Here is a 25,448-nt window from a genome sequence, read left to right as displayed (position 1 = left end):
GAGGGTGACGGTGGGATGATTTGGGAGAATGGCAATGAAACATGTATAATATCATATGTGAAATGAATCGCCAGTCCAGGTTCAATGCATGATGCAGGATGCTTGGGGCTGGTGCACTGGGATGACCCAGAGGGATGGGATGGGGAGAGAGGTGGGAGGGGGGTTCAGGACGGGGAACACGTGTACACCCGTGGTGGATTCACGTTCATGTATGGCAAAATCAATACAATATTGTAAAGTAAGTAAAAAAAATGTAATAAAAAATGTAGTCTTGGTTCCTGGCGGCTTTCTAGTTCCCACAGCAGTCCCTGAGGTTGTGCTCAATTTCCTATCCTTGGATTTCCATGTTCCCGTTAGATGCTATCTAGCTAGCTCCCTACTCCTAAGCCACCTTGGTTTCTGCTCTTTTGGGGGTCAAAAGACCCTAAACACATTATTATACATCATTATGAAACAACTAAGCAAATGACTCCTCAGATCCGCCCCCACCCCACAGACGCTAATAGCCAGTATTCTCGGATAATTCCCTTCTCCATTCTATGCTATCTATTCCCATCTATAAAACAAGGCATCTCAAAGTATTTGTGTCTGGCTCCCAATGATATATTCCATGGTGAAAATGTTTCTCTTAATACTTATTACACTTTTCTTGAAGTCTTCTTCATGTAAGTTATGTGCTCTACATTATGTACTACATATTTGACTAAATCGTATGATTTTTCCTCAAATATATTCAGATTTAGAATATAAATGGATATCTACAAATATAACTACACAATACTAGTAATGCAGATATTACACACTTTTTGGTGATATTTAACTTCTATGCAGAGTACATCATGAGAAACGCTGGGCTGGACGAAGCACAAGCTGGAATCAAGATTGCCAGGAGAAATATCGATAACCTCAGATATGCAGATGACACCACCCTTATGGCAGAAAGTGAAGAGGGACTAAAAAGCCTCTTGACGAAAGTGAAAGAGGAGAGTGAAAAAGTTGGCTTAGAGCTCAACATTCAGAAAATGAAGATCATGGCATCTGGTCCCATCACTTGATGGGAAATAGATGGGGAAACAGTGGAAACAGTGTCAGACTTTATCTCTTTGGGCTCCAAAATCACTACAGATGGTGACTACAGCCATGAAATTAAAAGATGCTTACTCCTTGGAAGAAAAGTTATGACCAACCTAGACAGCATATTAAAAAGCAGAGACATTACTTTGCCAACAAAGGTCCGTTTAGTCAAGGCTATGGTTTTTCCTGTGGTCATGTATGGATGTGAGAGTTGGACTGTGAAGAAAGCTGAGTGCCAAAGAATTGATGCTTTTGAACTGTGGTGTTGGAGAAGACTCTTGAGAGTCCCTTGGACTGCAAGGAGATCCAACCAGTCCATTCTGAAGGAGGTCAGCCCTGGGATTTCTTTGGAAGGAATGATGCCATTAAGCTGAAACTCCAGTACTTTGGCCACCTCATGCGAAGAGCTGACTCACTGGAAAAGACTCTGATGCTGGGAGGGATTGCCGGCAGGAGGAGAAGGGGACGACAGAGGATGAGATGGATGGATGGCATCACTGACTCGATGGAAGTGAGTCTGAGTGAACTCCGGGAGTTGGTGATGGACAGGGAGGCCTGGTGTGCTGCAATTCTTGAGGTCGCAAAGAGTCGGACACAACTGAGCGACTGAACTGAACTGAATGTCTGATATTCTCGCTAAACCATAAACCCCATGAAAGCAGAGACCACGTCTGTTTTTGTTTACCAAATTATGTACCTAATGCTTGTCACAGTGTCTGGCACTATTAACCCCTCAATGAATATTTGCTGAATGGAATACTTACAGGTGTGACATTTAGTTTAGTAAGCAATGGACCAAGGGGAGTTAGTCCTAATATCCACCTTAAACATATATGAAAACAGAAATTTTGATTCTCTTCCTGACTCACCTGCCAAACCTCCAACTTACTTCTCCCCATCATCTTGACCTCAGTAAATAGCAACATTTTCCACAAAGTTGCTAAAGGTGAAAAGCTAGAAACAATCTTTAATTCTTGCTTCCCTCACTTTCCACATCCAATCCATTAGTGATATATTCTGAATTTGTCCTCTTTAATCCCCATCATCACTCTAAGAATTATCTCCTACCTTGACTACTACAGTGGCCTAATAGCTCTGCTTTGATTCGTACCCTCTTACAATAACTTTTTAAAATTCAGCAGTCAGTGTGATCTAAAACAGAAATGAAAGCATACATCTCTTAAAGGTCCACTGGTTTCTATTTGCACATACAATAATAACCACAATCCTTAAGTGGCCTTTTGCACAGCTCAGTACTATCTGCATGCGTGTGTGCTAAATCGCATCAGCTGTGTCTGACTCTCCTGAGTTCAGTTCAGTTCAGTTGCTGCTCAGTTGTGTCAGACTCTTTGCAACCCCATGGACTGCAGCACGCCAGGCCTCCCTGTCCATCACCAACTCCCGGAGCTTGCTCAGACTTATGTCCATCAAGTTGGTGAGGCCATCTAACCATCTCATCTTCTGTCGTCCCCTTCCCCTCCTGCCTTCAATCTTTTCCAGCACCAGTGTCTTTTCCAATGAGTCAGTTTTTCGCATCAAGTGGCCAAAGTATTGGAGTTTCAGCTTCAGCATCAGTCCTTCCAATGAACATTCAGGACTGATTTCCTTTAGGATTGACTGGTTGGATCTCCTTGCTGTCCAAGGACTCTCAAGAGTCTTCACCAACACCACAGTTCAAAAGCATCAATTCTTCAGCGCTCAGCATTCTTTATAGTCCAACTCTCAAATCCATACATGACCAAGGGAAAAACCATAGCTTTGACTAGACAGACCTTTGTCAGCAAAGTAACATCTCTGCTTTTTAATGCGCTGTCTAGGTTGGTCATAGCTTTTCTTCCAAGGAGCAACCATCTTTTAATTTCATGGCTGCAGTCACCATCTGCAGTGATTTTGGAACCCTCTAAAGTCTGTCACTGTTTCCATTGTTTCCCCATCTATATACCATGAATTGATGGGATCAGATGCCATGATCTTAGTTTTCTGAATGTTGAGTTTTAAGCCAACTATTTCACTCTCTTTCGCTTTCAACAAGAGGCTCTTTTGTTCTTATTCACTTTCTGCCATAAGGGTGGTATTGTCTGCGTATCTAAGATTATTGATATTTTTCCCAGCAATCTTGATTTCAGCTTGTACTTCATCCAGCCTTGGTATTTCACATGATGTACTCTGCCTATAAGCTAAATAAACAGGGTGACAGTATACAGCCTTGACGTACTCCTTTCCTGATTTGGAACCAGTCTGTTGTTTTGTGTACAGTTCTAACTGTTGCTTCTTGACCTGCATACAGATTTCTCAGGAGACAGGTCAGTTGGTCTGGTATTCCCATCTCTTTCAGAATTTTCCACAGTTTGTTGTGATCCACACAATCAAAGGCTTTGGCATAGTCAATAAAGCAGAAGTAGATGTTTTTTTGGAACTCTCTCACTTTTTCAATGATCCAATGGATGTTGGCAATTTGATCTCTGGTTCATTTGCCTTTTCTAAAACCAGCTTGAACATCTGGAAGTTCATGGTTCTTGCACTATTGAAGGCTGGCTTGGAGAATTTTGAACATTACATTGCGAGCGTGTGAGATGAGTTCAATTGTATGGTAGTGTGAACATTCTTTGGCATTGCCTTTCTTTGGGATTGGAATGAAAACTGACCTTTTCCAGTCCTGTGGCCACTGCTGAGTTTCCCAAATTTGCTGGCATATTGTAGCACTTTGACAGCATCATCGTTAAGGATTTGAAATAGCTCAACTGGAATCGTGTCACTAGTTTTTTTTGAAGTGATGCTTCCTAAGGCCCCCTTGACTTCACATCTCAGGATGTGGCTCTAGTCTAGTGATCACACCATCGTGGTTATCTGGGTCATGAAGATCTTTCTGTATAGTTCTGTGTATTCTTGCTACCTCTTCTTAATATCTTCTGCTTCTGTTAGGTCCATACCATTTCTGTCCTTTATTGCGCCCATCTTTGCATGAAACGTTCCCTTGGTATCTCTAATTTTCTTGAAGAGATCTCTAGTCTTTCCCATTCTATTGTTTTCTGACTCTCCTGCTGCTGCTGCTAAGTCGCTTTAGTCGTGTCCGACTCTGTGCGACCCCATAGACGGCAGCCCACCAGCCCTGGCTAATTCACCTGCTCACTATGTTGCAACCATACTGACCTTCAGTTTCTTCTTGCTTCAGGGCCTATGCACTTTCTGGTCCCCACCCTGATCTTTCCTAAGGACAGCACCTTTGGTCTTGGAACTTTACCCTCTCAAAGAAGCTTTTCTTGACATCATTATAGAAAGAACCACTCCTCACTACTCACACAATTCTCTATGCTACCCTCTAGTTTCCTTCACAGCATATTTATCACTACTAGAAATCATTTTATTTATCTGTTTATTGTCTATCACCGACTCAATCAACATGAATCTGAGCAATCTCCAGGAGATAGTGAAAGACAGGGAAGCTCCAGTCCATGGGGGCGCAAAGAGTTGGACATGACTTAGTTACTGAACAACAGTCTATTTCCCCTCTACTAGAAATCGAAGCCCCTTGAAAGCAGTAACCCTGAACCTAAAACAGTGCCTGATATATAGTAAGCGTGCAAATTTTTTGCAGTATCTCTTTTGCTCTTAAAAAAAAAAACACATTTATAATATATAAAAACCACCTGTTTGACATCATTCTACTTTCTTCAAAAAATGGCAAAGGATGAAAGGTATGATTAATGAAAGACTGTTTAAATCTAGGACTATAAGACAGGAACCTTTAGTAGCATACCAGAATAAACTGTTATATCTGGTTTCTCACTCCTTTTACAGTGTGGGCCAAGATGGTTCTATTTGAAAGGAAAGAGAATCTGTTTCTTATTACATTCCTCCAGATAGGCGGTCACTTTTTCTAACTTAAAATTCATTACATTCTTTTTCAGGATCCTAGGCTATTACATAATTTCTTAAATATCAACTTATTGAAACCTAGACCTTAATGTTACATCTTTCTCTCTTTAGTACAATTAGAAAATATCTTAGATAGAAACAGAGCTAGTATCAGGTGACATGACACACAGATTCTCAGACTGTAGCACAGGGTTCCAGCCTATCCTTCAAAGGAAACACTAGAGGTGCTGAGGAGGAGAGCTGGGGGTCAAGGAGACCAGAAAGTACACTGTGGAAGTGTGGCGTTACTCCAATGTACAGGGTGTGGCCAAACTGCACAAGAGATAATAACTAACAAGTCAAATCATTCCTTCCCTCTCCTCCAACAGGAATGAAATCTCCAAGTCAGAACAAATAAGACTTGTAAAATGCTTTATACCAGAGGAGACAGGATTACTCAACCTTGGATGGGGTAAGGAGATGAGAACGAAGACTGAGCAGGAATACAAGTCAGGCCTTTATTGAAACACAATTTAATATTGTTTTCTTAATTTTTGTCTAGGATTGAGGAACATTTTCCACACTTTATACAAATCCACAGTGGAATCCTTTGTTTATTATATTACTCAATGTCCTTTATGTAAGGAAGCAGGCAATATATGCCTAAGAATTTAGTACAAGAGACAATTCTCACTTTTACATCAAACTTGGGGGTTTTCCTTTTTTAGCAAACAATGCAAATTCTGTGTTGTCATGGAGGTTTTGAACTGGTAGGGCCTTTAGAAATCTGCTAGCCCAGAATTTCCTAAATTGGGATTGAGGTGCTATGAAGAAAAAAACAGTTCTTTAAGCAAAAAGGTTTCTTTCTTTCTTTGCATAACAATTTTACTGAGATAAAAGTCATGTTAAATTAATAAAACAAGGAGACCACTAGACTGAGTTGGCGTCAGTTCCTTAGCAGCCTACCTAAGTAAACCAAAACTTAAGCCTATAATGCCCCAAGGTTAAGAGATCAAAATCCTAAGGACAATCAATCAGGAACAGCTGGCCTTTCCCAAATAAGACACCTGCTCAAACTATAGCCAATCAAATATTTCCTTGCTTCGTCTCCACCTTTTCTATAAAAGTCCTTCCTGAGCTCCTGTTACTTCCCATTTGACACTGCCCAAATTCAAATCAATTTTTGCTCAAATAAACTTGCAATTTTAATATGACCCCGTCTATCTTTTAACAGTAACACATTATAAAATTCATACTTTTAAAGTGTACCATTCAGTTGTTTTTAGTATATTCACAGAATTGTGCTCACTATTTTTCAATTTCAAACATTTTCATCACCCTGAAAAGAAACCTCATACTCATCAGCAGTCATTTCCCCATTTCTCCATTCTCCCAGCAACAAGTTTCTTAACCACAGGAATCTTTGCAAACTATTGTGAACCTAACCTGTTTGTGAATTTATAAGAGAGGGGTACAGTGTACAGTGTTTCCCAAACGTACTTAATAGCTAATATGCATGTGAAGTGAAGTGAAGTCACTCAGTCGCGTCCGACTCTTTGCTACCCCATGGGCTGTAGCCTACCAGGCTCCTCTGTCCATGGGATTTTCCAGGCAATAGCCCTGGAGTGGATTGCCATTTCCTTCTCCAGGGGATCTTACCAACCCAGGGATGGAACCCGGGTCTCCCACATTGTAGAGAGACGCTTTACTGTCTGAGCCACCAGGGAGGTGTGTGTATTATCTCAATTATTGCGATAAAAATCTATGATAATCTTGAATCTTTATATACAATAAATGTGGATATTAAAGCACAAAGAATAAAGCTAAGTAAATTTGTTCAAATATTCTTAACTATATTCTACTCTACTATTTCCCACAGAACTGACCAGCTATGGGATCATAGGCAACTAGTTTTCTAATGAATCAAAACTTTGAAAGTGCTTTAATTCAATTTCTTTAACTTAAAGAGAAAAAATAGGACCCAGGAAAGTAAGCTGATTTAGCCCCAAATATACAACATTCTTTCTTTCTCCTTTGATTTGTCTAATTGACAGCTTTGTTAGAACTCAATTATAATTAACTATATAACCCCAGGCTCCTGACAATTCTCTCCCTTCTTGAAATACTCTTGGCTTAAACAAAATCCTTTAACTCTTGTAAGCTACCTTGAAACCTGTTGAGGCTGATTTTGCTCTTTCCAGGTGTGTCTCCCTGTGAGCAATGCACTTCTCCACTTTCGCATGTATAAATTCCAGCCATCTTTTAATATCTAGTGAAGCTGGGGCATCATTCAATTATCTTCCCAACCTGAGTGGACATCATCTCTCTCCCTGTGTGCACTCACAGCCCTCATCGCTTCATGTGGATACTTCAGCCTGGAATTGGAGCCGCTCCTGTCTTGTGGCACCCCACCCTCTAGCTAAAGCTGGTGGAGGGCAGGAGTTGGCAACAACTACTAAAACCCAGCACGTGGGAGACACTCAGTAAGCATTGAACAGCTTCCTATCCACTCGTGGTCTAATTCCTCCAGAGCAAGAACAAAACTCTCCTCAAGTCAGCCCCCAAAGAGAGAGTTCCCTGATTTCTAATCTCTCCTGCCAGAGCCCAGCGCTGTCTTGGACACACTGCATACCCACAGAGAAGAGCAGCAGAATCGGCTTTAGGAGACTTGGACCTAGTCTCTGCCTGAGACTTCAGAAGTCAATCAGGCTGTAGAGCACATAAGTGCTCGCTGCCCGAGGTCGGCCTTTCTGAACCGAGGGTCAAGTAACAAGCAACAGTAACTGGCCAGGGTGGAGGTAAGGCGGAGGCCCCTCCAAAATCCCGTCCCACCCTCGCGACGGTCCTGGGCGAAGGCATTTCGCGCTCTTCGGACAGAGACCCGAGCCGGATGAGAGGATACGGGCTGAACTGAGGGCTCCTGCTCGGTGGGTGACAGGGAAAGGCCTCGAACCCAGGTCACGGCTCCCAGTTCAGGGGATCTGGGCGGAAAGAGGGAGGGTGGAGAGGGGTCCTCCTCGTCCCGCCTCAGTCCCTCCTGCCGCCTGCTGGGACCTCCCGACCCTGGGTCACCAGACTTGGACCGGGTCTGGGGGTCGCCGGCACCCCCGCCCCCTGCTCCGCGCCATCTTGGAGGGCTGAGGCGACCGCTCTGGACCTCCTCGAACCGCTGCTCCAGAAGTTACTCACCCGCACTGCCCGGGGCCAGGCCCCCTGCCACCTCCGCGACCCCAGCCACCGTCAGGAGAAGCAGCAGCGCGCCTCGCGGGGAGGGCCGGACGGTCGCCATGTCCAGGCCTGGGGCTCCAGGGCAGCTTGATGCTCGGACCCAGCCTGCCCGCCGCGGCAACTCGCGGAGGCCCCGCCCCGGTGGCCCGGACCCTTGGTGATTGGCTGCGGCGCGAAACCCCGCCCCTCGGCCGCAAGGATTTTCCAAAACCTGCCGGGGGCGGGAACCTGCCCGAGACCCCGCTCTTTGTTAAGGCCCAGCTAGCTGTCCGCTTCTGCTGCTGAATCTGGCAGCCGGCGTTCTCCAAGAGGCGAGTCAGAGGATGTCAGGGTTGGGAGGGTCCTAAGGATGACTCGATCTCCCGAGGTTTGCAGATCCGGTCACTGAGGCACAGCGGAGAGACCATTAGCCCAAGGTCACGCCGCAAGTTCTCCTGAGAACTGGGTCACAGGCCAAGGCCGAACCAAAGGGACTTGTCCCTTTCAAGTACTTCGATGATCTTAACATCGTTTCTGCCGGACGCTCCCTCGCACCCCAAGAGGGCGTGTCATCCGGGACAACTCCGCCTCCCCTGAAATCGGAGGGGCTCTGCCTCTGACAATCTCCTGACAAGAGCCCGAGGCAAGAATTCGCCACCAAACCTCTTCGGCACGTGTAGCCTCACTGTGTCTTTGATGTTCTAAGGACACCTGATGTTGCCATCAGGAGAATGTGGAGAGGAGAATGCTTGTGTATCTAAATATGGAGAGCCTTGAAGGCCAGGCTGGGTTTAGACTTTAAGAGACAATTTAGAGGTGGGTCTGCTTATTATCAAAGCGTTCTCCAACCCCCACCCCGTTCCTGTGTCCCTCCTTCTCTCCCTCTCCTTTCCTTTTGTCAATTATGTAATACATTTTCCCCTTTCCTCTTCCTTAAAAAAACAAAAAGCAAACATAACCACTGTTACATTTTTTAATATGGAATATCATTAAATATCCAGTGTTTACATTTTCCTTATTGTCTCATAATTTCCTTTTACAGTTTTCAAGTTCCAACCAAAGTCCATGTATAGAAGTTAATTTGTATGTCTTTTAGGTCTCTGTCTATTCTCTCCTTTAGGAAAATGTGAATAAGTTACAATAATCTTTCTAAAACATTTGCTCTGGCAACAACCCTCTTGCTTCTCTGAGAGACCACCTCTTTACTTACAAGATGGAATGATGTACAATTATTCAACATGATATCAAAGGCTCTCAGCATTTAGACCCAATCACCTTTATCAGTTTCATCTCACCTTACATCCCACTCCTCCCTAGGAGAGAAGAGTAAAAAAACCTAGATTTGCACTGATATGGTAGCCACTAGCCACATGTGGCTGTTGAGTACTTGAAACATATCAATTCCAAACTGAAATATGCTGGAACCGGATTTGGAAGACTTAGTATGAAAACAAGAACCTTGCTTATTTAACTTATATGCAGAGCACATCATGCGAAATGCCAGACTGTACAAAGCACAAGCTGGAATCAAGATTGCCAGGAGAAATATCAATAACCTCAGATATGCAGATGACACCACCCTTATGGCAGAAAGTGAAGAGGAACTAAAGAGCCTCTTGATGAAAGTGAAAAAGGAGAGTGAAAAAGCTGACTTAAAACTCAACATTCAGAAAACTAAGATCATGGCATCTGGTCCCATCACTTCATGGCAAATAGATGGGGAAACAATGGAAACAGTGACAGACTATTTTCTTGGGTTCCAAAATCACTGCAGATGGTGACTGTAGCAATGAAATTAAAAGATGCTTGCTCCTTGAAAGAAAAGCTATGACAAACCTAGCATATTAAAAAGCAAAGACATTCCTTTACCGACAAAGGTCCATCTACTCAAAGCTATGGTTTTTCCAGTAGCCACGTATGGATACGAGAGTTGGACCGTAAAGAAAGCTGAGCACTGAAGAATTGATGCTTTTGAGCTGTGGTGTTGAGACTCTTGAGAGTCCCTTGGACTGCAAGAAGATCAAACCAGTCAATCCTAAAGGTAATCAGTCCTGAATATTCACTGGAAGGACTGATGCTGATGCTGAAACTCCAACACTTTGGCCACCTGATGCGAAGAACTGGCTTACTAGAAAAGACCCTGATGCTGGAAAAGATTGAAAGCAGGAGGAGAAGGGGATGACAGGAGATGAGATGGTTGGATGGCATCACCGACTCAATGGACATGAGTTTGAGCAAGCTCTGGGAGTTGGTGATGGACAGGGAAGCCTGGCGTGCTGCAGTCCATGGGGTCGCAAAGAGTCGGACTTGACTGAGCGACTAAACTGAAAATGTTATTAAAACTAATTTCACCTTTTTTTTAAAACTTGTTTTTGTTTTAAAATGACTTTATTTTTTAGAGTGGTTTTAGGCTTACAGAAAAACTAAGCACATTACAGAGATTTCTCATATACCCCCTGCTTCAACATACAATATACTCACAGACCCCTCCACTATCAACATCCCACACCTCAGTGGTGCATCTGTTACAATTGATGAAGCTGCACTGCCACATCATTATCACCTGAAGTCCCCAGTTTACCTTAGAGTTCATTCTTGGCTTTACACATTCTGTGGGTTTTGACAAATGTATAATGACATATAGCCACCATTATTATTTTACTTTTTTTAATGTGACTGTTAGAAAACTTAAAATTATGTATATGGTTCACTTTGGGGTTCATATAGTTCTGTTGTACAGTGCTGGTGTAATTACTTTTCATTTTAAACAAAGGTTAATGCTCAGAGATCATCTTTAAAGTGCCACTTTTAAAAAATGTTACCCATCAATGATTTTTTCCTGAGCTCAAAACATATTTCTATATTTCAGATAAATAAAACCCATCTAATCTTTTGATCCATTTTCGTGTATTATGATTTCCCCATCATTTTACTTTCATTTCTTTATAAAGTATTTCCAGTAAGCTTCCTGGAGAAATCATATAGTTGGTTGCTTTTTAAAAAAAAATTTAATATGATAATATTTGCCTTTTAATGCGAGTGTTTGGATTTAATGTAATTATTGATATATGGTTGAGTTTAAATCTGTCTTGCAATTTGTTTTCTATTTACTCCAGTTATTCTTTTTTCCTTTTTCCTACTTTTCCTACCTTCTCTCAGAACAATAAAAGTGTTTGGAGTGTTGTTTTTATTATTTCATTATATCTCTTCTGTTGGCTTATCAGCTCTACTTCTTTGTTTTATTTTTCAGTAGGTGCACTAGAGTTTAGTATACAGTTTAACTTATTACAGTTCACTTTCAAATAATAATTATCACTTCATGTCAAATGTAAGACGTGACACCAGTATACTTCCGTTTTCTCCTCCCATCTTTTGTGCTAACGTTATCATACATTTTGCTTCCATGCACTGTTATTATTTTGCTTTAAATAGTCAATTATTTAAGAGATTATAAAATGAGAAACTGTGTTTTATATTTACCCATATGTCAAGCATTTCTGATGCTCTTCATTCCTTTATGTAACTCCAGATTTCTCTTTGGTATCTAGAGGAAGATAAATATTTTGATTAAGAACATGGCAGGTTTTGCTGATTTTAATTAACTAGGACCCCATACCTTGGTTTTGGGAGTTTATGCATACTATTAATACATTCCTGAAATTAATTTTTAATAGAAATGATTTTTCTCGGTTTATTTAGTTTAAACACATTTTCTTACCAATCAGAGTCAGTCCCTCCACTCCCATCAGTCCCCAGCAACTTGACTCACTGGGATGGGGAAGGAAGCAAGCCCCTGGAAAAGGGAGGCTGTAGTGGGCTGGGACACAGAACCCCAGAGGGGCTTGAGATAAGAGGGGATCTGAGCCTTGTCTCCCATGGAGCTCAGAGAAGTGACATACCTCATAAAGTTCCCCTGCCCTTTGGTTGCAAATGTGTCCTGTTCCTTGCTCCCCATCGAGAATGACACAGAAGAGGAGCTAAGTGTTTTCTGTCTCTGGCTCAGATGGTAAAAAATCTGCCCAACAATGCAGGAGACTCGCGTTCGATACCTGGGTCAGGAAGATCCCCTGGAGAAGAGAACGGCAACCAGTATTCTTGCCTGGAGAATTCCATGGACAGAGGAGCCTGGCGGGCTACAGTCCATAGGGTTGCAAAGAGTTGGACATGACTGAGTGACTAACACAGGAGCTGAGAGAGCTGAGAGCCCAAAGAGGCCTCCAGATCAGAACAAGGAGGCTGTAACTGGATGCCAGATGAGAATGCAGGTATCAATGGGGATTGATTATGACGACTGAGGACCAGATGTCCTGCCTTCTTCCCCAGTCCCAGCTGGTGGGTTTGACTCTATATTTTTCCTCTCAAAACTATGGAGGGGGTTGGGGAGAGGCCTTGACTCAGCTGAGATCCTACTGAATTGACTGAGATTAAGTTTCAGTCGTTCGGCAGGAAGGGGACTTGCAGAGACAAGTAGCTGTTGATCAAAGATTTGTGCAGCCCTGCTACAAACTGTCGCTTAGAAGAAACTGCCCAGCCAGAGCAAACATTTTCTGAGTGCTATCATGTTCTCTGTTCAGTTTACTGCCTGTGACTATAACCTTGGAGAACAAAGGATCCCATGCCTTGGAGCAAAATCGGTATTTGACAGTCCCATTGCCCCTATATTGAGATCTCACAGGACAGAGAGAAGCCCTGACACTAAGTCATTCAATAAGAACACATTATAAAACTTAACATTGTGACCTCAGTCTGTGATGCTGGTACACTATCTTGCCAGCGTCCAGTAAGCCCTCTAAACATATGAGCCTGTGAGTATGAAATTGTCCCCATTCTCTACTTTCCTTGCCTTCTTACTTCAGCAATTTTCAAACTTAAAAAATATTATTTTTATTTTTTAGCAATGGAACCCTTTTCCCAACAAAATCTTACAGAGTCCTACCATATAAAATAGAATAAAAAAAGCTACATTTATTTCCTTAGTTCAAATATATAATTAATAATAATTAATTGGTTCAAAGACAATAAATGAGAATTCAGATAATAAATGAAATTTTGATGAACACAAAAACTTGAAATTGGGAATATGTATGATAACTGTGGGCTTCCCTGGTAGCTCAGCTGGTAAAGAATCTGCCTGCAATGCAGGAGACCCTGGTTCAATTCCTGGGTCAGGAAGATTCCCTGGAGAAGGAATAGGCCACCCATTCCAGTATTCTTTGGCTTCCCTGGTGGCTCAAATTGTAAAGAATCCGCCTGCGATGTGGGACACCTGGGTTCGATCCCTGGGTTGGGAAGATCCCCTGGAGGAGGGCATGGCAACCCACTCCAGTATTGTTGCCTGGAGAATCCCTGTGGACAGAGGAGTCTGGCAGGCTGTATTATAGTCCATGGCGTCCCAAAGAGTTGGACACGAATGAATGACTAAGCACAGCACAGCATAATAATTGTAGTCACACCAGTTTGGCTTCCATTTCTGTACTTTGTTTTGGTTGCCTGTTGTAGAGAAAATCCTGCTTCATACAGATGAGTAGTTTGTAAAGGGTCTTGGTGTTTGAATTAGCCCACCTTGCATTCTCTGACTACTCTTCGTTCAAATTAACATGGTATCTTGAAAAAGAAATATTGACAGATTTTTATTTCAATACTGACTCAGGAACACTTATGTCGATACCAAAATCTGCACGTGGATATTTGTAGCAGCTTTGTTCATAACTGCTAAAACTTGGAAGCAACCAAATGTCTTTTAGTAGGTAAGTGGTTAAATTAACTGTGATACCTCCACACAATGGAAGATTGTTGAGCAATAAAAAGAAATGAGCTAGTCAAGCCACAAAGAGTGTCGTATGGAAGGAGAGAAGGTTAGCACCCACCCTGACAAGGATGGAAGAGGCCCTTGGGCCTGACAACACACAGACGGTTAAGGCATTGATACCTATTTTGTGGCATCTAACCACTATTTTTAAAAGGGGATGGTGGCAGCAGAGGATGAGATGGTTAGACAGCATCATCAACTCAATAGACATGAGTCTGAGCAAACTCCGGGAGACAGTGAAGGACAGTGAAGCTTGGCATGCTGCAGTCCATGGGGTCGCAAAAAGTCAGGCACGACTTAGCAACTGAATAGAACAGAATAATAATCATGATGTTGGAAATTAAAAAAAAAAAAAAGAAAACCAATATCAACAGCAAAAAACCACCCCACAAAAAGACAGGGATGAAACTTAAAAAGGCACATTTTCTGAGTGAAAGAAGCCAATCTGAAAATATTACATACCTTCAGATTCCAACTCAATAACATTCTGGAAAAGGCAAAATTATGGAGACAATAAAAAGATTAGGGATTGCCAGGGGCTAAAGGGGGAGGCTGGAGAAGGCAATGGCACCCCACTCCAGTACTCTTGCATGGAAAATCCCATGGATGGAGGAGCCTGGTAGGCTGCAGTCCATGGGGTCGCTAAGAGTCGGACACGACTGAGCAACTTCACTTTCACTTTTCACTTTCATGCACTGGAGAAGGAAATGGCAACCCACTCAAGTGTTCTTGCCTGGAGACTCCCAGGGATGAGGGAGCCTGGTGGGCTAACATCAACGGGGTTGCACAGAGTCGGAGACAACTGAAGCGACTTAGCAGCAGCAAAGGGGGAGGGAGGGGTGTAGAGGCAGAGCACAGAGGATTTTCAGGTCAGTTAAAGTGTTCTGTTTAGAACTACAATGCTGGATACATGTTATTATACATTTGTCCAAACCTACACACCAGGAGTGAACTCTAAACTATGAATTCTGGGTGATGATGTGTCAATATAGATTCACTGATTGTAACAAAGATACCATTCTGCTGGTGGATGTTGACAGTAGGAGAGGATGTGGGCAGAGGGAGACCTGGCATATGGAAACTCTTAGTACTTCCTGTCCAGTTTTGCTGTGAACCTAAACTTGCTCTAAAAAACAAACTGTACTGATTTTTAAAATGCCAGTTTGACATTAAAAGTAAAAAGATATTGATTCACTAATAAAGTTTGGATAATTGCTCAAATTTCTTATCATAAATGTAGTCAGAGAAGTAACACTCCCAAAGGTCTGGTTAACTCCAATACTATATAAAATGTGATGTTATTACTGTGTGACCACTTACATGTTCCTTTGTCATTGTGCAGTTGGCTATGACACTATGATGAGAATATGCACCAGCAGATGATTCTGAGCTTTGCCCAATGCTTAACTGGAAACAGTGCACATTTGTATTCCTTAGTACTATTATATGTAAGCAGTTGAGCATAGGCTTGGATTTGAGAAATGATCAGTGCAGATTTACACTTTTTCTAATCAAGGACACATTCAAAGAAGATAAAAGAAATATGCAGAGATGGTAGGAAAAGATTTATTCTGAGGTCTATGAACAGCAATCAACTCAACAACACACATACTATTGTGATAGTGGTTTCTTGTGTGTCAAAAATCAAAATGCAAGTTTGTGTGTGTCCATGGTCTTACTTAAAAGTTATTTAGTTATTTAGTTTATACATTAAAGAAGCTCAAATCAAATATTTGTAGAGCCCATTTGGGAGCAGCTTGATTAGACTATATTATTCAAGAGTTTTGTATGTTGGAACATGTCTGTTTTAATTCTGATACCCTCTTTCTCTTCCAAAATAATGAATCATGCTCTCTTCCACAGCTGGAATAAATATGTCATTCTGTTGTCTTTTTTCGCTTTGTATAATCATGATGGTGTTTACGTTTAATTCTAATCCATCCTGTTTCTGGCAGCATGTGGTGTGATGTATGTATCAAAGGCAAACCTTCATTCAGTTGAACGTCACTGTTGTCCCACTGTTTATTAAAAACTGGTTCCTCTTCATGCTATTAATTTTGACCTGATGTGTATATGTATTAAATTCTTGTAGTTGGAATTAATTTTCTGGTATCTCGTAACCACTGATTTTACATACAAAAAAATATCAACACTTAAAAAAAAAAAAAAGCCAATGGTCTGGTGTTCAGTAATTGTTACATTTTAGTAAGTTCAAATCTGGCAGGAAGACTCCAACATCACTACCTTCAAAAGATCCTTGTTCAATTATACTTTACAAGCTCAGTAGAGTCTTCTGGGGAATTAAAAATACCAAACAACTTTGTTTCTAAGCCCAGTTTTCCTATTGGCCTTACCACAGACACAGTTAAATTTGAATTGTTGTAAGGTAGAGACCAGGAGAAGGCAATGGCAACTCACTCCGGTCCTGTTGCCTGGAAGGTCCCATGGGCGGGGGAGCCTGGTGGGCTGCAGTTTGTGGGGTCGCGAAGAGTCAGACACGACCGAGCGACTTCACTTTCACTTTTCACTTTCATGCATTGGAGAAGGAAATGGCAACCCACTCCAGTGTTCTTGCCTGGAGAATCCCAGGGAAGGTGGAGCCTGGTGGGCTGCCGTCTATGGGGTCGCACAGGGTCGGACACGACTGAAGCGACTTAGCAGTAACAGCTTCAGAGACCAGAAATGTGAATATTAAAGAAGTTCTTTCATTTGTTATAATTTGAGAGCTTCCACCTTAAAACATTAAGGTTATTGTCTTATATTTATACTCTCAAGCCCCTGGTCCATCACTCTGCCTTCCTTTATACTCCCAAAACACTCACCATTTTTCCCGACACAGTCTGTCATGTCTAGAATTATGTTTGTTCTCAAATATTTGGTACTTTTACTAGTGTAAATAAGATATTATTTCTGTTTTATTTTTGCTCTATATTGATGGAATGTAGGAATTACAATTGACATTTGAGAAGTTATTTCTATATCCTTAACTTTCCTGAACTCTTAGTACCGATAATATTTTTCTAGTTAATACTTAGAAATACAATCATTATGTTTTCTATAGAAATTGACATCTGTTTCTTCCTCTGCTATGTTAATACCTCTTATTTTGTACTTGACAACATTTTTATATCTATCTGCACTTGACTGCACTTTAGTGCTATTTGAAATGGGAATGGCTGGTTTCTGGTCTAGCATGGAAAAAGCTTGGGAGATGCCATACTGGACTAACAAGCAAAAATCTGAACAGGCTTATTGATAAACCAACAATTCTTCTTAGACCTGGAAGAGAAGTGAGGTCACAGGGCAAACTGCTACCCCCAAATTGGAGAGAGCAGCCTGGGTTGCTGATGCTGGAGGACTTGGTACCTGCAGGAGTTGCTTCCTTGCCTCTCTCCTCAGTCCTTTGTCCCTAGTCCCAAGTCTTGCAGGGCCTACTACTCAGAGGTACAGCATCACCTAGGAACTTGGCAGAGATCCAGAATCTCCAGCCTCACCTCTGACTCAATGAGTCTGGATCGGTATTTTCACAACCTCCCCAGGTGACTCAGGAACCTTTTCAGGTTTCACAAGTACTGACCTCAGGAGCTTGCAGAAATGTCCACCAGATGGCAGGTTTGCAGCAGGCACAGGTATCCAGAGACACCACCGGCCACCCAAGTTCATTGACATAAAGCAGCTATGATGTGATGTCACCGTGGTTATGCACAAAGTCAACCATTTCTAGCCAGCACTTCTAGAAATTTGAAGCTCTTTCCTTCTAGGTTCTTAGATAGAAGCTTCCGTTGCCTATGAAACAAAGGCATGATGGTCAATCTACTTTTTAGTTTTACTCACATGGTCCACAATGTGAACCTTGGGAGACTCCCTTCCGTTTGCTGGGTTCTCACTTCTCTACCAGGACAATGGGGAGTTTGGAGACCATGTGTTCTGGAGTCTGAAAATCTATGACAGTCACTCAGTTAGGTGTTTCTGACTCACCACAGCGGCCTTCACATCCTTGTTCCTCAGGCTGTAGATGACGGGGTTGAGCATGGGGGTCACCACCCCATAGAAGAGGGAGGTGAGCTTGTCTGCAAGGTCCTGTTTGTCTGCCCCAAGGGGGTCCTTGGATTTGGGCTTCCCATACATGAAGAGGATGGTCCCATAGAAGATGACCACAACTGTGAGGTGGGCAGAGCAGGTGGATACCTTTTTCTTCCCTACTGCTGAAGGGATCCTCAGGACAGTAGCAGTGATGAACACATGGCAGAAAAAAGATGAACAGAACCGAGATGCCCATGAAAATAACAGTTGTTATCCCCATGCTGATCACACTGATGGAGATGTTAGCACAGCCCATGGCACTTCAGGACAGCCAGGATCTCACAGGTGAAGTGGTTGATGATGTTGCCCCCACGGAAGGGCAGCCTCACAGCCTGGGTTGTCTGAACTACAGAGTTGGTGATACCAGCTGCTCAGGAGCCAACAGCCATGGGCACATAAGCAGCCTTGCTCACGATGACAGAGTACCTTAAGGAGTTGCAGATGGCTACATAGCGGTGAAGTGCCATCATGCTCAGGAGCACATACTCTGTTCCCACAATGGTGAAGAGAGGAACATCTGCATGGCACAGGCTGAGAAGGAGATGGTTTTCCTGGGGGTCAGGAAGCTGTCAAAGATGAGGGGGACTGAGGAGGTTGTGTAGCAGATGTCCAGGAAGGACAGGTTCCCCAGGAAGAAGTACATGGACGTGCGCAGGCAGGAGTCAAGGATGGTCACCAGGATGAGGACCCCATTGCCCAGCAGGATCACCAGGTACATAAGCAGGATGAGCACAAAGAGCTTTCTCCAGCTTTGGGTGGGCTGACAGGCCTAGGCAAATGAACTCCCCCAGAGGGGAGGTCTGATTGGACCTGTCCACAGCGCGTCTGCTCTGTCACCTGCAGGAACTCAGAAGCTCAACCTCAGCACTCTCTGACTGAAGTGCTGGCTTGCTAGTGAGGAATGCCCTCTCTGCTGAGCAAGAGGAAAACAACTTTAACGATGGTTTCTCTGAGGTTCTCAGTAAGATTCTGGGGACTAGAAAAGAATCTAGTTTGTCATCTTAAGCCACCCTCTATGCAAGAGACATCTGAGATGCCCCAGTGGGGATTTAATTCACCTGATCAGACATACTCATTTCTACTGAAATATCCTAGATGGTGGACTTCTCTTGTTAAATCTTGGTCAGAGAGGTAGCATTGAAACATAAATTGTTGTTCAGTCACCCAGTCGAGTCTAACTGTTTGCGACCCCATGGACTGCAGCATGCTAGGCCTCCCTATCCCTAACCATCTCCTGAAGTTTGCCCAAGTTCATGTTCATTGCACTGGTGATGCCATCCAGCCATCTCATGCTCTGATACCTTCTTCTCCTTCTGCCCTCCATCATTCCCAGAATCAGGGACTTTTGCAATGAGTCATCTGTTCGCATTAGGAGACCAAAATACTGGAGCTTCAGTTTCAGCATCAGTCCTTCCAATGAGTATTCAGGGTTGATTTCCCTAAAAGATTGACTGGCTTGATCTCCTTGCTGTCCAAGGGACTCTCAAGAGTCTTCTCCAGCACCACAGTTCAAAGGGGCATCAATTCTTTGGTGCTCTACCAACTCTCACAACCATACGTGACCACTGGGAAGACCATAGCCTTGACTATATGGACCTTTGTTGGCAGAGTAATGTCTCTGCTTTTCAACACACTGTCTAGGTTTGGCAAAGCTTTCCTGCCAAGAAGCAATCGTCTTCTGACTTCATGGCTGCAGTCATCATTTGAAGTGATTTTAGAGCCCAAGAAGAGGAAATCTGTCACTATTTCCACCTCTTCGCCTTCTATTTGCTATGAAGTAATGGGGCCGGATGCCATGATCTTAGTTTTTTTTAATATTTAGTGTTAAGCTGGCTTTTTCACTCTCCTTGTTCACTCTCATCAAGAGGTTATTTAGTTCCTCTTTGCTTTCTGCCATTAAGGTGGTATCATCCACATATCTGAGGTTGTTGATGTTTTTCCCACCTATCTTGATTCCAGCTTTTAACTCATCCAGGTTGGAATTTCTCATGATATACTCAGCATATAGGTTAAATAAACAGGATGACAACAGACAGCCTTGTCATACCCCTTTCTCAATCCCGAATCAATCAGTTGTTCCATACAGGGTTCTAACTGTTGCTTCTTGACCCACATACAGCTTTCTCAGGAGACAGGTGAGATGGTCTGTATTTCCATCTCTTTAAGAGCTTTCCACAGTTTGCTTCCACATGTTCATTACCACATGTAAAATAGACAGCCAGTGGGAATCTACTGTATGATGCAGGCAGCTCAATCTGGTGCTCTGTGACAACCTAGAGGGGTAGGATGGGGTGGCAGGTGGGAGTTGGAAGGGCGTTTCAAGAGGGAGGGGCTATATGTATACCTATGGCTGATTCATGTTCATGTATGGCAGAAACCAACACAACATTGTAAAGCAATTATTCTCCAGTTAAAAAAAAAAAAAAATCTTCGTCAGAAAAGTGAGACCAGGTTCACTTCATACTTTTCTCCCTTGGTGTCCAGGGATAGTGAAATGATCAGCCCTGAAGCCACAGCTCTTAGCAGGCTTTCTTTGCTTCGTAGTATCCCCATAGAAACATCTTTCGACCTCCCCCTTTCCTCCTGTAATAGACAACCAGGCCCCAGGCCATCCTCTCATCCGTCCCTTCACCCCATCCTGTTTTCCTGTCTCCATTCATCAGCCAACATGACTCACTCACACATGGCTCTGAAACCCCACAGTCTTTCAGGAATGATGCACTGGCTCTAAAAGAGACAACAGTTCCAGAGAGAGGGTACTGATGGGTCACTTTGAAAGGGCAGGCTGGACAGGAAGGTCACCTGGGGAAGGTAAGGAGGGTGAGGGCTGGACTTGGGCAGCTGTGATGCGGAGTATGGTTGCATTCTAAGGTGTTAATCATCCCCCTGGCTGCAGTGCCATCCTGGCCAGTTTGAACTGATGCTCCGGGAAACCAGGCTGCATTTAACAGCCACAATCTCAGCCTCTGGAGAGCCCCACTTCCCTGATTGATATCTCATTCCATTGCCACTGAAGTCAGGCTAATGCCTCATCCCTGACTCTGAAGACCTCAACCTTAGAAAAGGAAATTCCAAACATCTAGTCTCACTGAATTTTTCTTTGTACATCCAAGCTTCATCCAATAATCCAACAGGATCATTAAGCAATATTCCTGTCCACCAATGAAGATCTCATTACCTTTTTAGTAAGCCCATTCTAGCTTTATAAATCTTGTATTACCTGAAAATTTTGTCTCTTGGGTCAAATCTCTTAATATCTTCCTAGTTCTAATTCTAGTTCTGCTCTCTGGCATGTCACCCCTTTCTGCCCCATAATAGCTCATCAGAGATCTAAAGATAAAGATGATTCTCTTAATTCTCCTCTTTTCTTGGGTCACACCCTGTGCCAGGCAAATCCAAATGTCTATGATAGAATCCAGGCATCAGGTCTTGTTAAAGCTCCCCAGATGGCTTCAACGTTCGGCCAAAGTTGAGAACACTATCCTAACTTTGTATCCCAGGTATTCCATTCTGCCCTTAGGACTTTTTAAAAACAAACAGACACCAACAGACAAACAAATCAAAGTCTTTAGAGACTTTCGTGATTTCTTCCTGGACATTTGCTTGATCAAAAGACTTTCCTGGAATAAGCAATATCCAGTGACAGGTTTTGAAGACAAGCCATCTTCACCTTCCTTGGGCTTTTCTGAGACCCTATTACCAGTCACATTATACCCTCTGCCCCTAAATGCAAAGGTCAGAATGACTTAAATGACATAAATGACTGATTGCCTGTCTCCCCTGACTCTTTCCCACATAGGTGGGGTCTGCAGGAACTCTGTCAGGGGCCCCATACCTCCGAGGTCAGAGTCCCTCTCTGACCCAGGGTCTGGATGTTATGAATCCCCTTGAACAGCTCCTCTTCCACTGGAGGAAGGAAGACATATGGCTTATTCATGAGTGGAATCACGGTTCCAACCTCCTCCTTCCTGTCATAAGAATAAAGATGAGGAATGTTTCCCTTTGGCATCGCTTAAGCCCAGTAAATTTGATTTGGAAGTAATTCATGTTTGAAAAGATTTTCCGAAATACTTTCTTTAGTTCAGTTCAGTTCAGTTACTCAGTCGTGTCTGACTCTTTGTGACCCCATGGACTGCAGCACGCCAGGCCTCCCTGTCCGTCACCAACTCCCAGAGTTTACTCAAATTCATGTCCAACCATCTCATCCTCTGTCATCCCCTTCTCCTCCAGCTTTCAATCTTTCCCAGCATCAGCGTCTTTTAAAATGAGTTAGTTTTTCGCATCAGGTGGCCAAAGTATTGAAGTTTCAACTTCAACATCAGTCCTTCCAATGAATATTTAGGACTGATTTCCTTTAGGATGGACTGATTTGATCTCCTTGCACTCCAAGGGACTTACAGGAGTCTTCTCCAACACCACAGTTCAAAAGCATCAATTCTTTGGTTCTCAGCTTTCTTTATAGTCCAACTCTCACATCCATACATGATTACTGGAAAAACCATAGCTTTGACTAGATGGACATTTGTTGGTAAAGTAATGTCTCTGGTTTTTAATATGCTATCTAGGTTGGTCATAACTTTTCTTCCAAGGAGTAAATGTCTTTTAAATAGATGCACAAAAATAGTCATAGAAACAGTTATGGGGTGGAAGCTACCTGCTTATTCAGGGCTTCCTAAAACACACCATACTGGCCATCCTTCAATTCTGGCTTTCATTATTCTAACAGACAACTGTAGACCCAGGTGTGGCAGGGTCCTAAGGGTCTAAATAGACCAACCTCCCCATCCCACTCTCAAAGAATGCAGGTCCACTACTTCTTTGGTTATGGTGCTCTGGCCTCAGCTGGAATACTTGAGTGAAGAAGGCTCTCTGCTTGCTGAGGTTTATTTCATTTTAAAGTAGTTCCCATAGACAGACAGTTCTGCCTCCCTACAAATTCCATCTGGCTCTACCTTTTGCAGCCTCCAAAGAAAGTTGGTTCTTTTCCCATGCCCTCCAAATATTTAGAAATAAGTTGGTTTGGGCAATAAGATGATATAGAATCAACCTGGTTACTCTTACAGCATCCAAAAAAATGTCATATAGTTTAGAGGAATTGTCCACAGCTCCTGAATAATTGTGAGATATCTTTCTGGATATTATGTCCCACCAGGATGGATTGTGCTGGTTTCAGCACTTGCCATACCACTGAAATCATCTCTTTCCTCCCATTTTGAGACCTATTCCACTGAACAATCAAATCTATTCTTAGAGCTTCCCTAGTGGCTCAAGGGTAAAAAATCTGCCTGCCAATGCAGGACACACAGGTTGATCTGGGAAGATCCCACATGACACAAAGCAACTAATCTCATGCTCCACAACTATTGAGCCTGTGATCTAGGGCTTGGGAGCCACAACTACTGAGCCTACTACATGCTGCAGTTACTTAAGCCCACTCTCCCTAGAGCCCATGCTCTGCAACACGAGTAGCCACAACGAGAAGTCTATGCACTGCGACTAGAGAGTAGCCCCTACTTGCTGCAACTAGAGAAAAGCCCATGCAGAGACGAAGACCCAGCAAAGAAAAAAAAATACATAAAATATTTTTTAAAGATACAAGGAGAAAAAACAATCCCAAAAGGTTTTTTAAAAACAATCTATTCTTAGAAATGAGCTTGTGCTAATGAGAATCTCAGAGTCCTTTTATCAAAACCTTCACTTACCTTTATCAGAAACATGGTGTGAAAGGGTGATCACTCTCCTAAGGGTTGGGGACAGGCCAGTTGTCAGAAATTGCCACACTGGATCTCAGGTACCCAGTGCAGGAAGAATGGGAATGTGTCAGGCCCTGCAGCTTGTGAAGGTCCAGGCCTCCCCACTCCTCCTGACTTGGTGCTCCAGGAACAATCTCCAAAGAACTGGCCATCGCCTATAGAAAGGAAATTGAGTCTCAGTTTCCTTTTGGGGACCAGTTTAGTCCCGAAAGTCATTTATAGTTTGGAAAGTGAGTTGTACTCAGTTTAGAAACTTTGTATTCTTCTGGGATAAAACCCCAAAGATCCAGTTATACTGAAGGCCCTGGAGAAGGTTTTTTGCTTGCTGCCTCCCTCCCTCCTTTTCATGTCGTCTTCTGCTTTCTTTTGTCAATATATTCCTATAAAGACATCAGCCTTAGCCTGGAGCCTGATGGCAAATCATCCTGCAGTTCAACTCAGCCCCCAGGTCCTTTTCCCTCAGTTGCAGAAGCAATTCTGTCACCCTCAGCCTGGATTTGCAGCAGTTTTGGAAGGAGAGCTAGAGTTTGATTTTAGGATGACTACTCATCCCCAGAGTGGTTAGGTTCCATGAAGCATCATGCTGTGTTCTTTCTGGATCCTTCAGCTTCCTGTCCTCTGCACATCCTCAGTTCTTCATCTGAGTCACTGATAGCAGTATAGCACAGGCCAGGCATGGATACAGAGCCCTGAAGCTCCATGAGAGACCATCACTATGGACATTGTTATTCAGGGTGGAGTGCGAGGCAGCCACATGTAGAGGAGTAACACACTGGCTCAGTCTTCAGGGCATTCCCCCTCTGTATTGAGAAAAATGAGTTAAAAGTTAATTATGGCTCTTCTTGAGCTGGAACGTCATCTTCTTCCCTCAGACACTGGAGCTCCTGATTCTTGGGTCTTCAGATTCTCATTGAATCATACCTTGGTTTTTCTGGTGGTCTAGCGTGCAGATGGCAGACCATGGGACTTCTTGGTCTCTATATCTTTTATTAATACAATACTTCTACCTAAAAGTAGCAAAATATATGTTTTTGTTTTTTCAGGTATAACTGGAACTTTCTCCAGGATAGATCATATCTTAGGTCACAAAACAAGTCTTAACAAACTTAACAATGAAATTATGCCAAGTATCTTTTCTGATCACAATCAAATGAAACTAAAATCAATAGCAGAAGTAAAACTGGAAAATTTAAATGTGTGGAAATTAAACAACACACTCGTAAGCAACCATTGGGTCAAAAAAGAAATTTAAAAAAAAGGAAATTAGAAAATATCTCAAGACAAACAAAAATAAAACACAATATGCCAAAATTTATAGAGTGCAACAAAAACAGTACCAAGAGATGTGGGAAAATACTGGTTGTATTGGGCAACAACTGATCTCCAATGACACTAGAATCAAGTATTTCAGTTCACTCAAGAATAGCATAAGGAACTTGAATGCTTTTTCCAGCACATACTTCTAGAACTTCATGATATAAGTGATAAATTTAGACAAAGTAGTACAAGAGGAGAACTTCCTGGATGGGAAAGACCAAAGGAAAATATGGATGAACCCATGACTGTGATGTGAACTGTGCAGATTCTTCACTGAATGTAGAACCCAGGTACAGGAATCACATTCATCACTATGAAGTAGAGCCAAAGAAAAGATATCGCTGGGATTG

At 42.8% G+C, this 25,448-nt stretch overlaps 1 protein-coding gene and 1 pseudogene across 1 annotated transcript in view; both read right to left on the bottom strand.

The window, feature by feature from the left end:
* RECK (reversion inducing cysteine rich protein with kazal motifs) overlaps positions 1-8,649 on the bottom strand; it is an 83,640-nt gene extending 74,991 nt beyond the window's left edge. The window contains exon 1 of the mRNA XM_018052160.1: positions 8,119-8,649. Within this exon, the coding sequence (XP_017907649.1) occupies positions 8,119-8,218 (100 nt within the window). The 5' untranslated portion in view covers positions 8,219-8,649. The remainder of the gene's footprint in view (positions 1-8,118) is intronic.
* On the bottom strand, positions 10,962-23,933 carry LOC102181682 (annotated as a pseudogene).

Source organism: Capra hircus, chromosome 8 (assembly GCF_001704415.2).
Source record: "Capra hircus breed San Clemente chromosome 8, ASM170441v1, whole genome shotgun sequence".
NCBI lineage: Eukaryota > Metazoa > Chordata > Mammalia > Artiodactyla > Bovidae > Capra > Capra hircus.
This window is presented reverse-complemented; position numbering and strand designations above follow the sequence as displayed.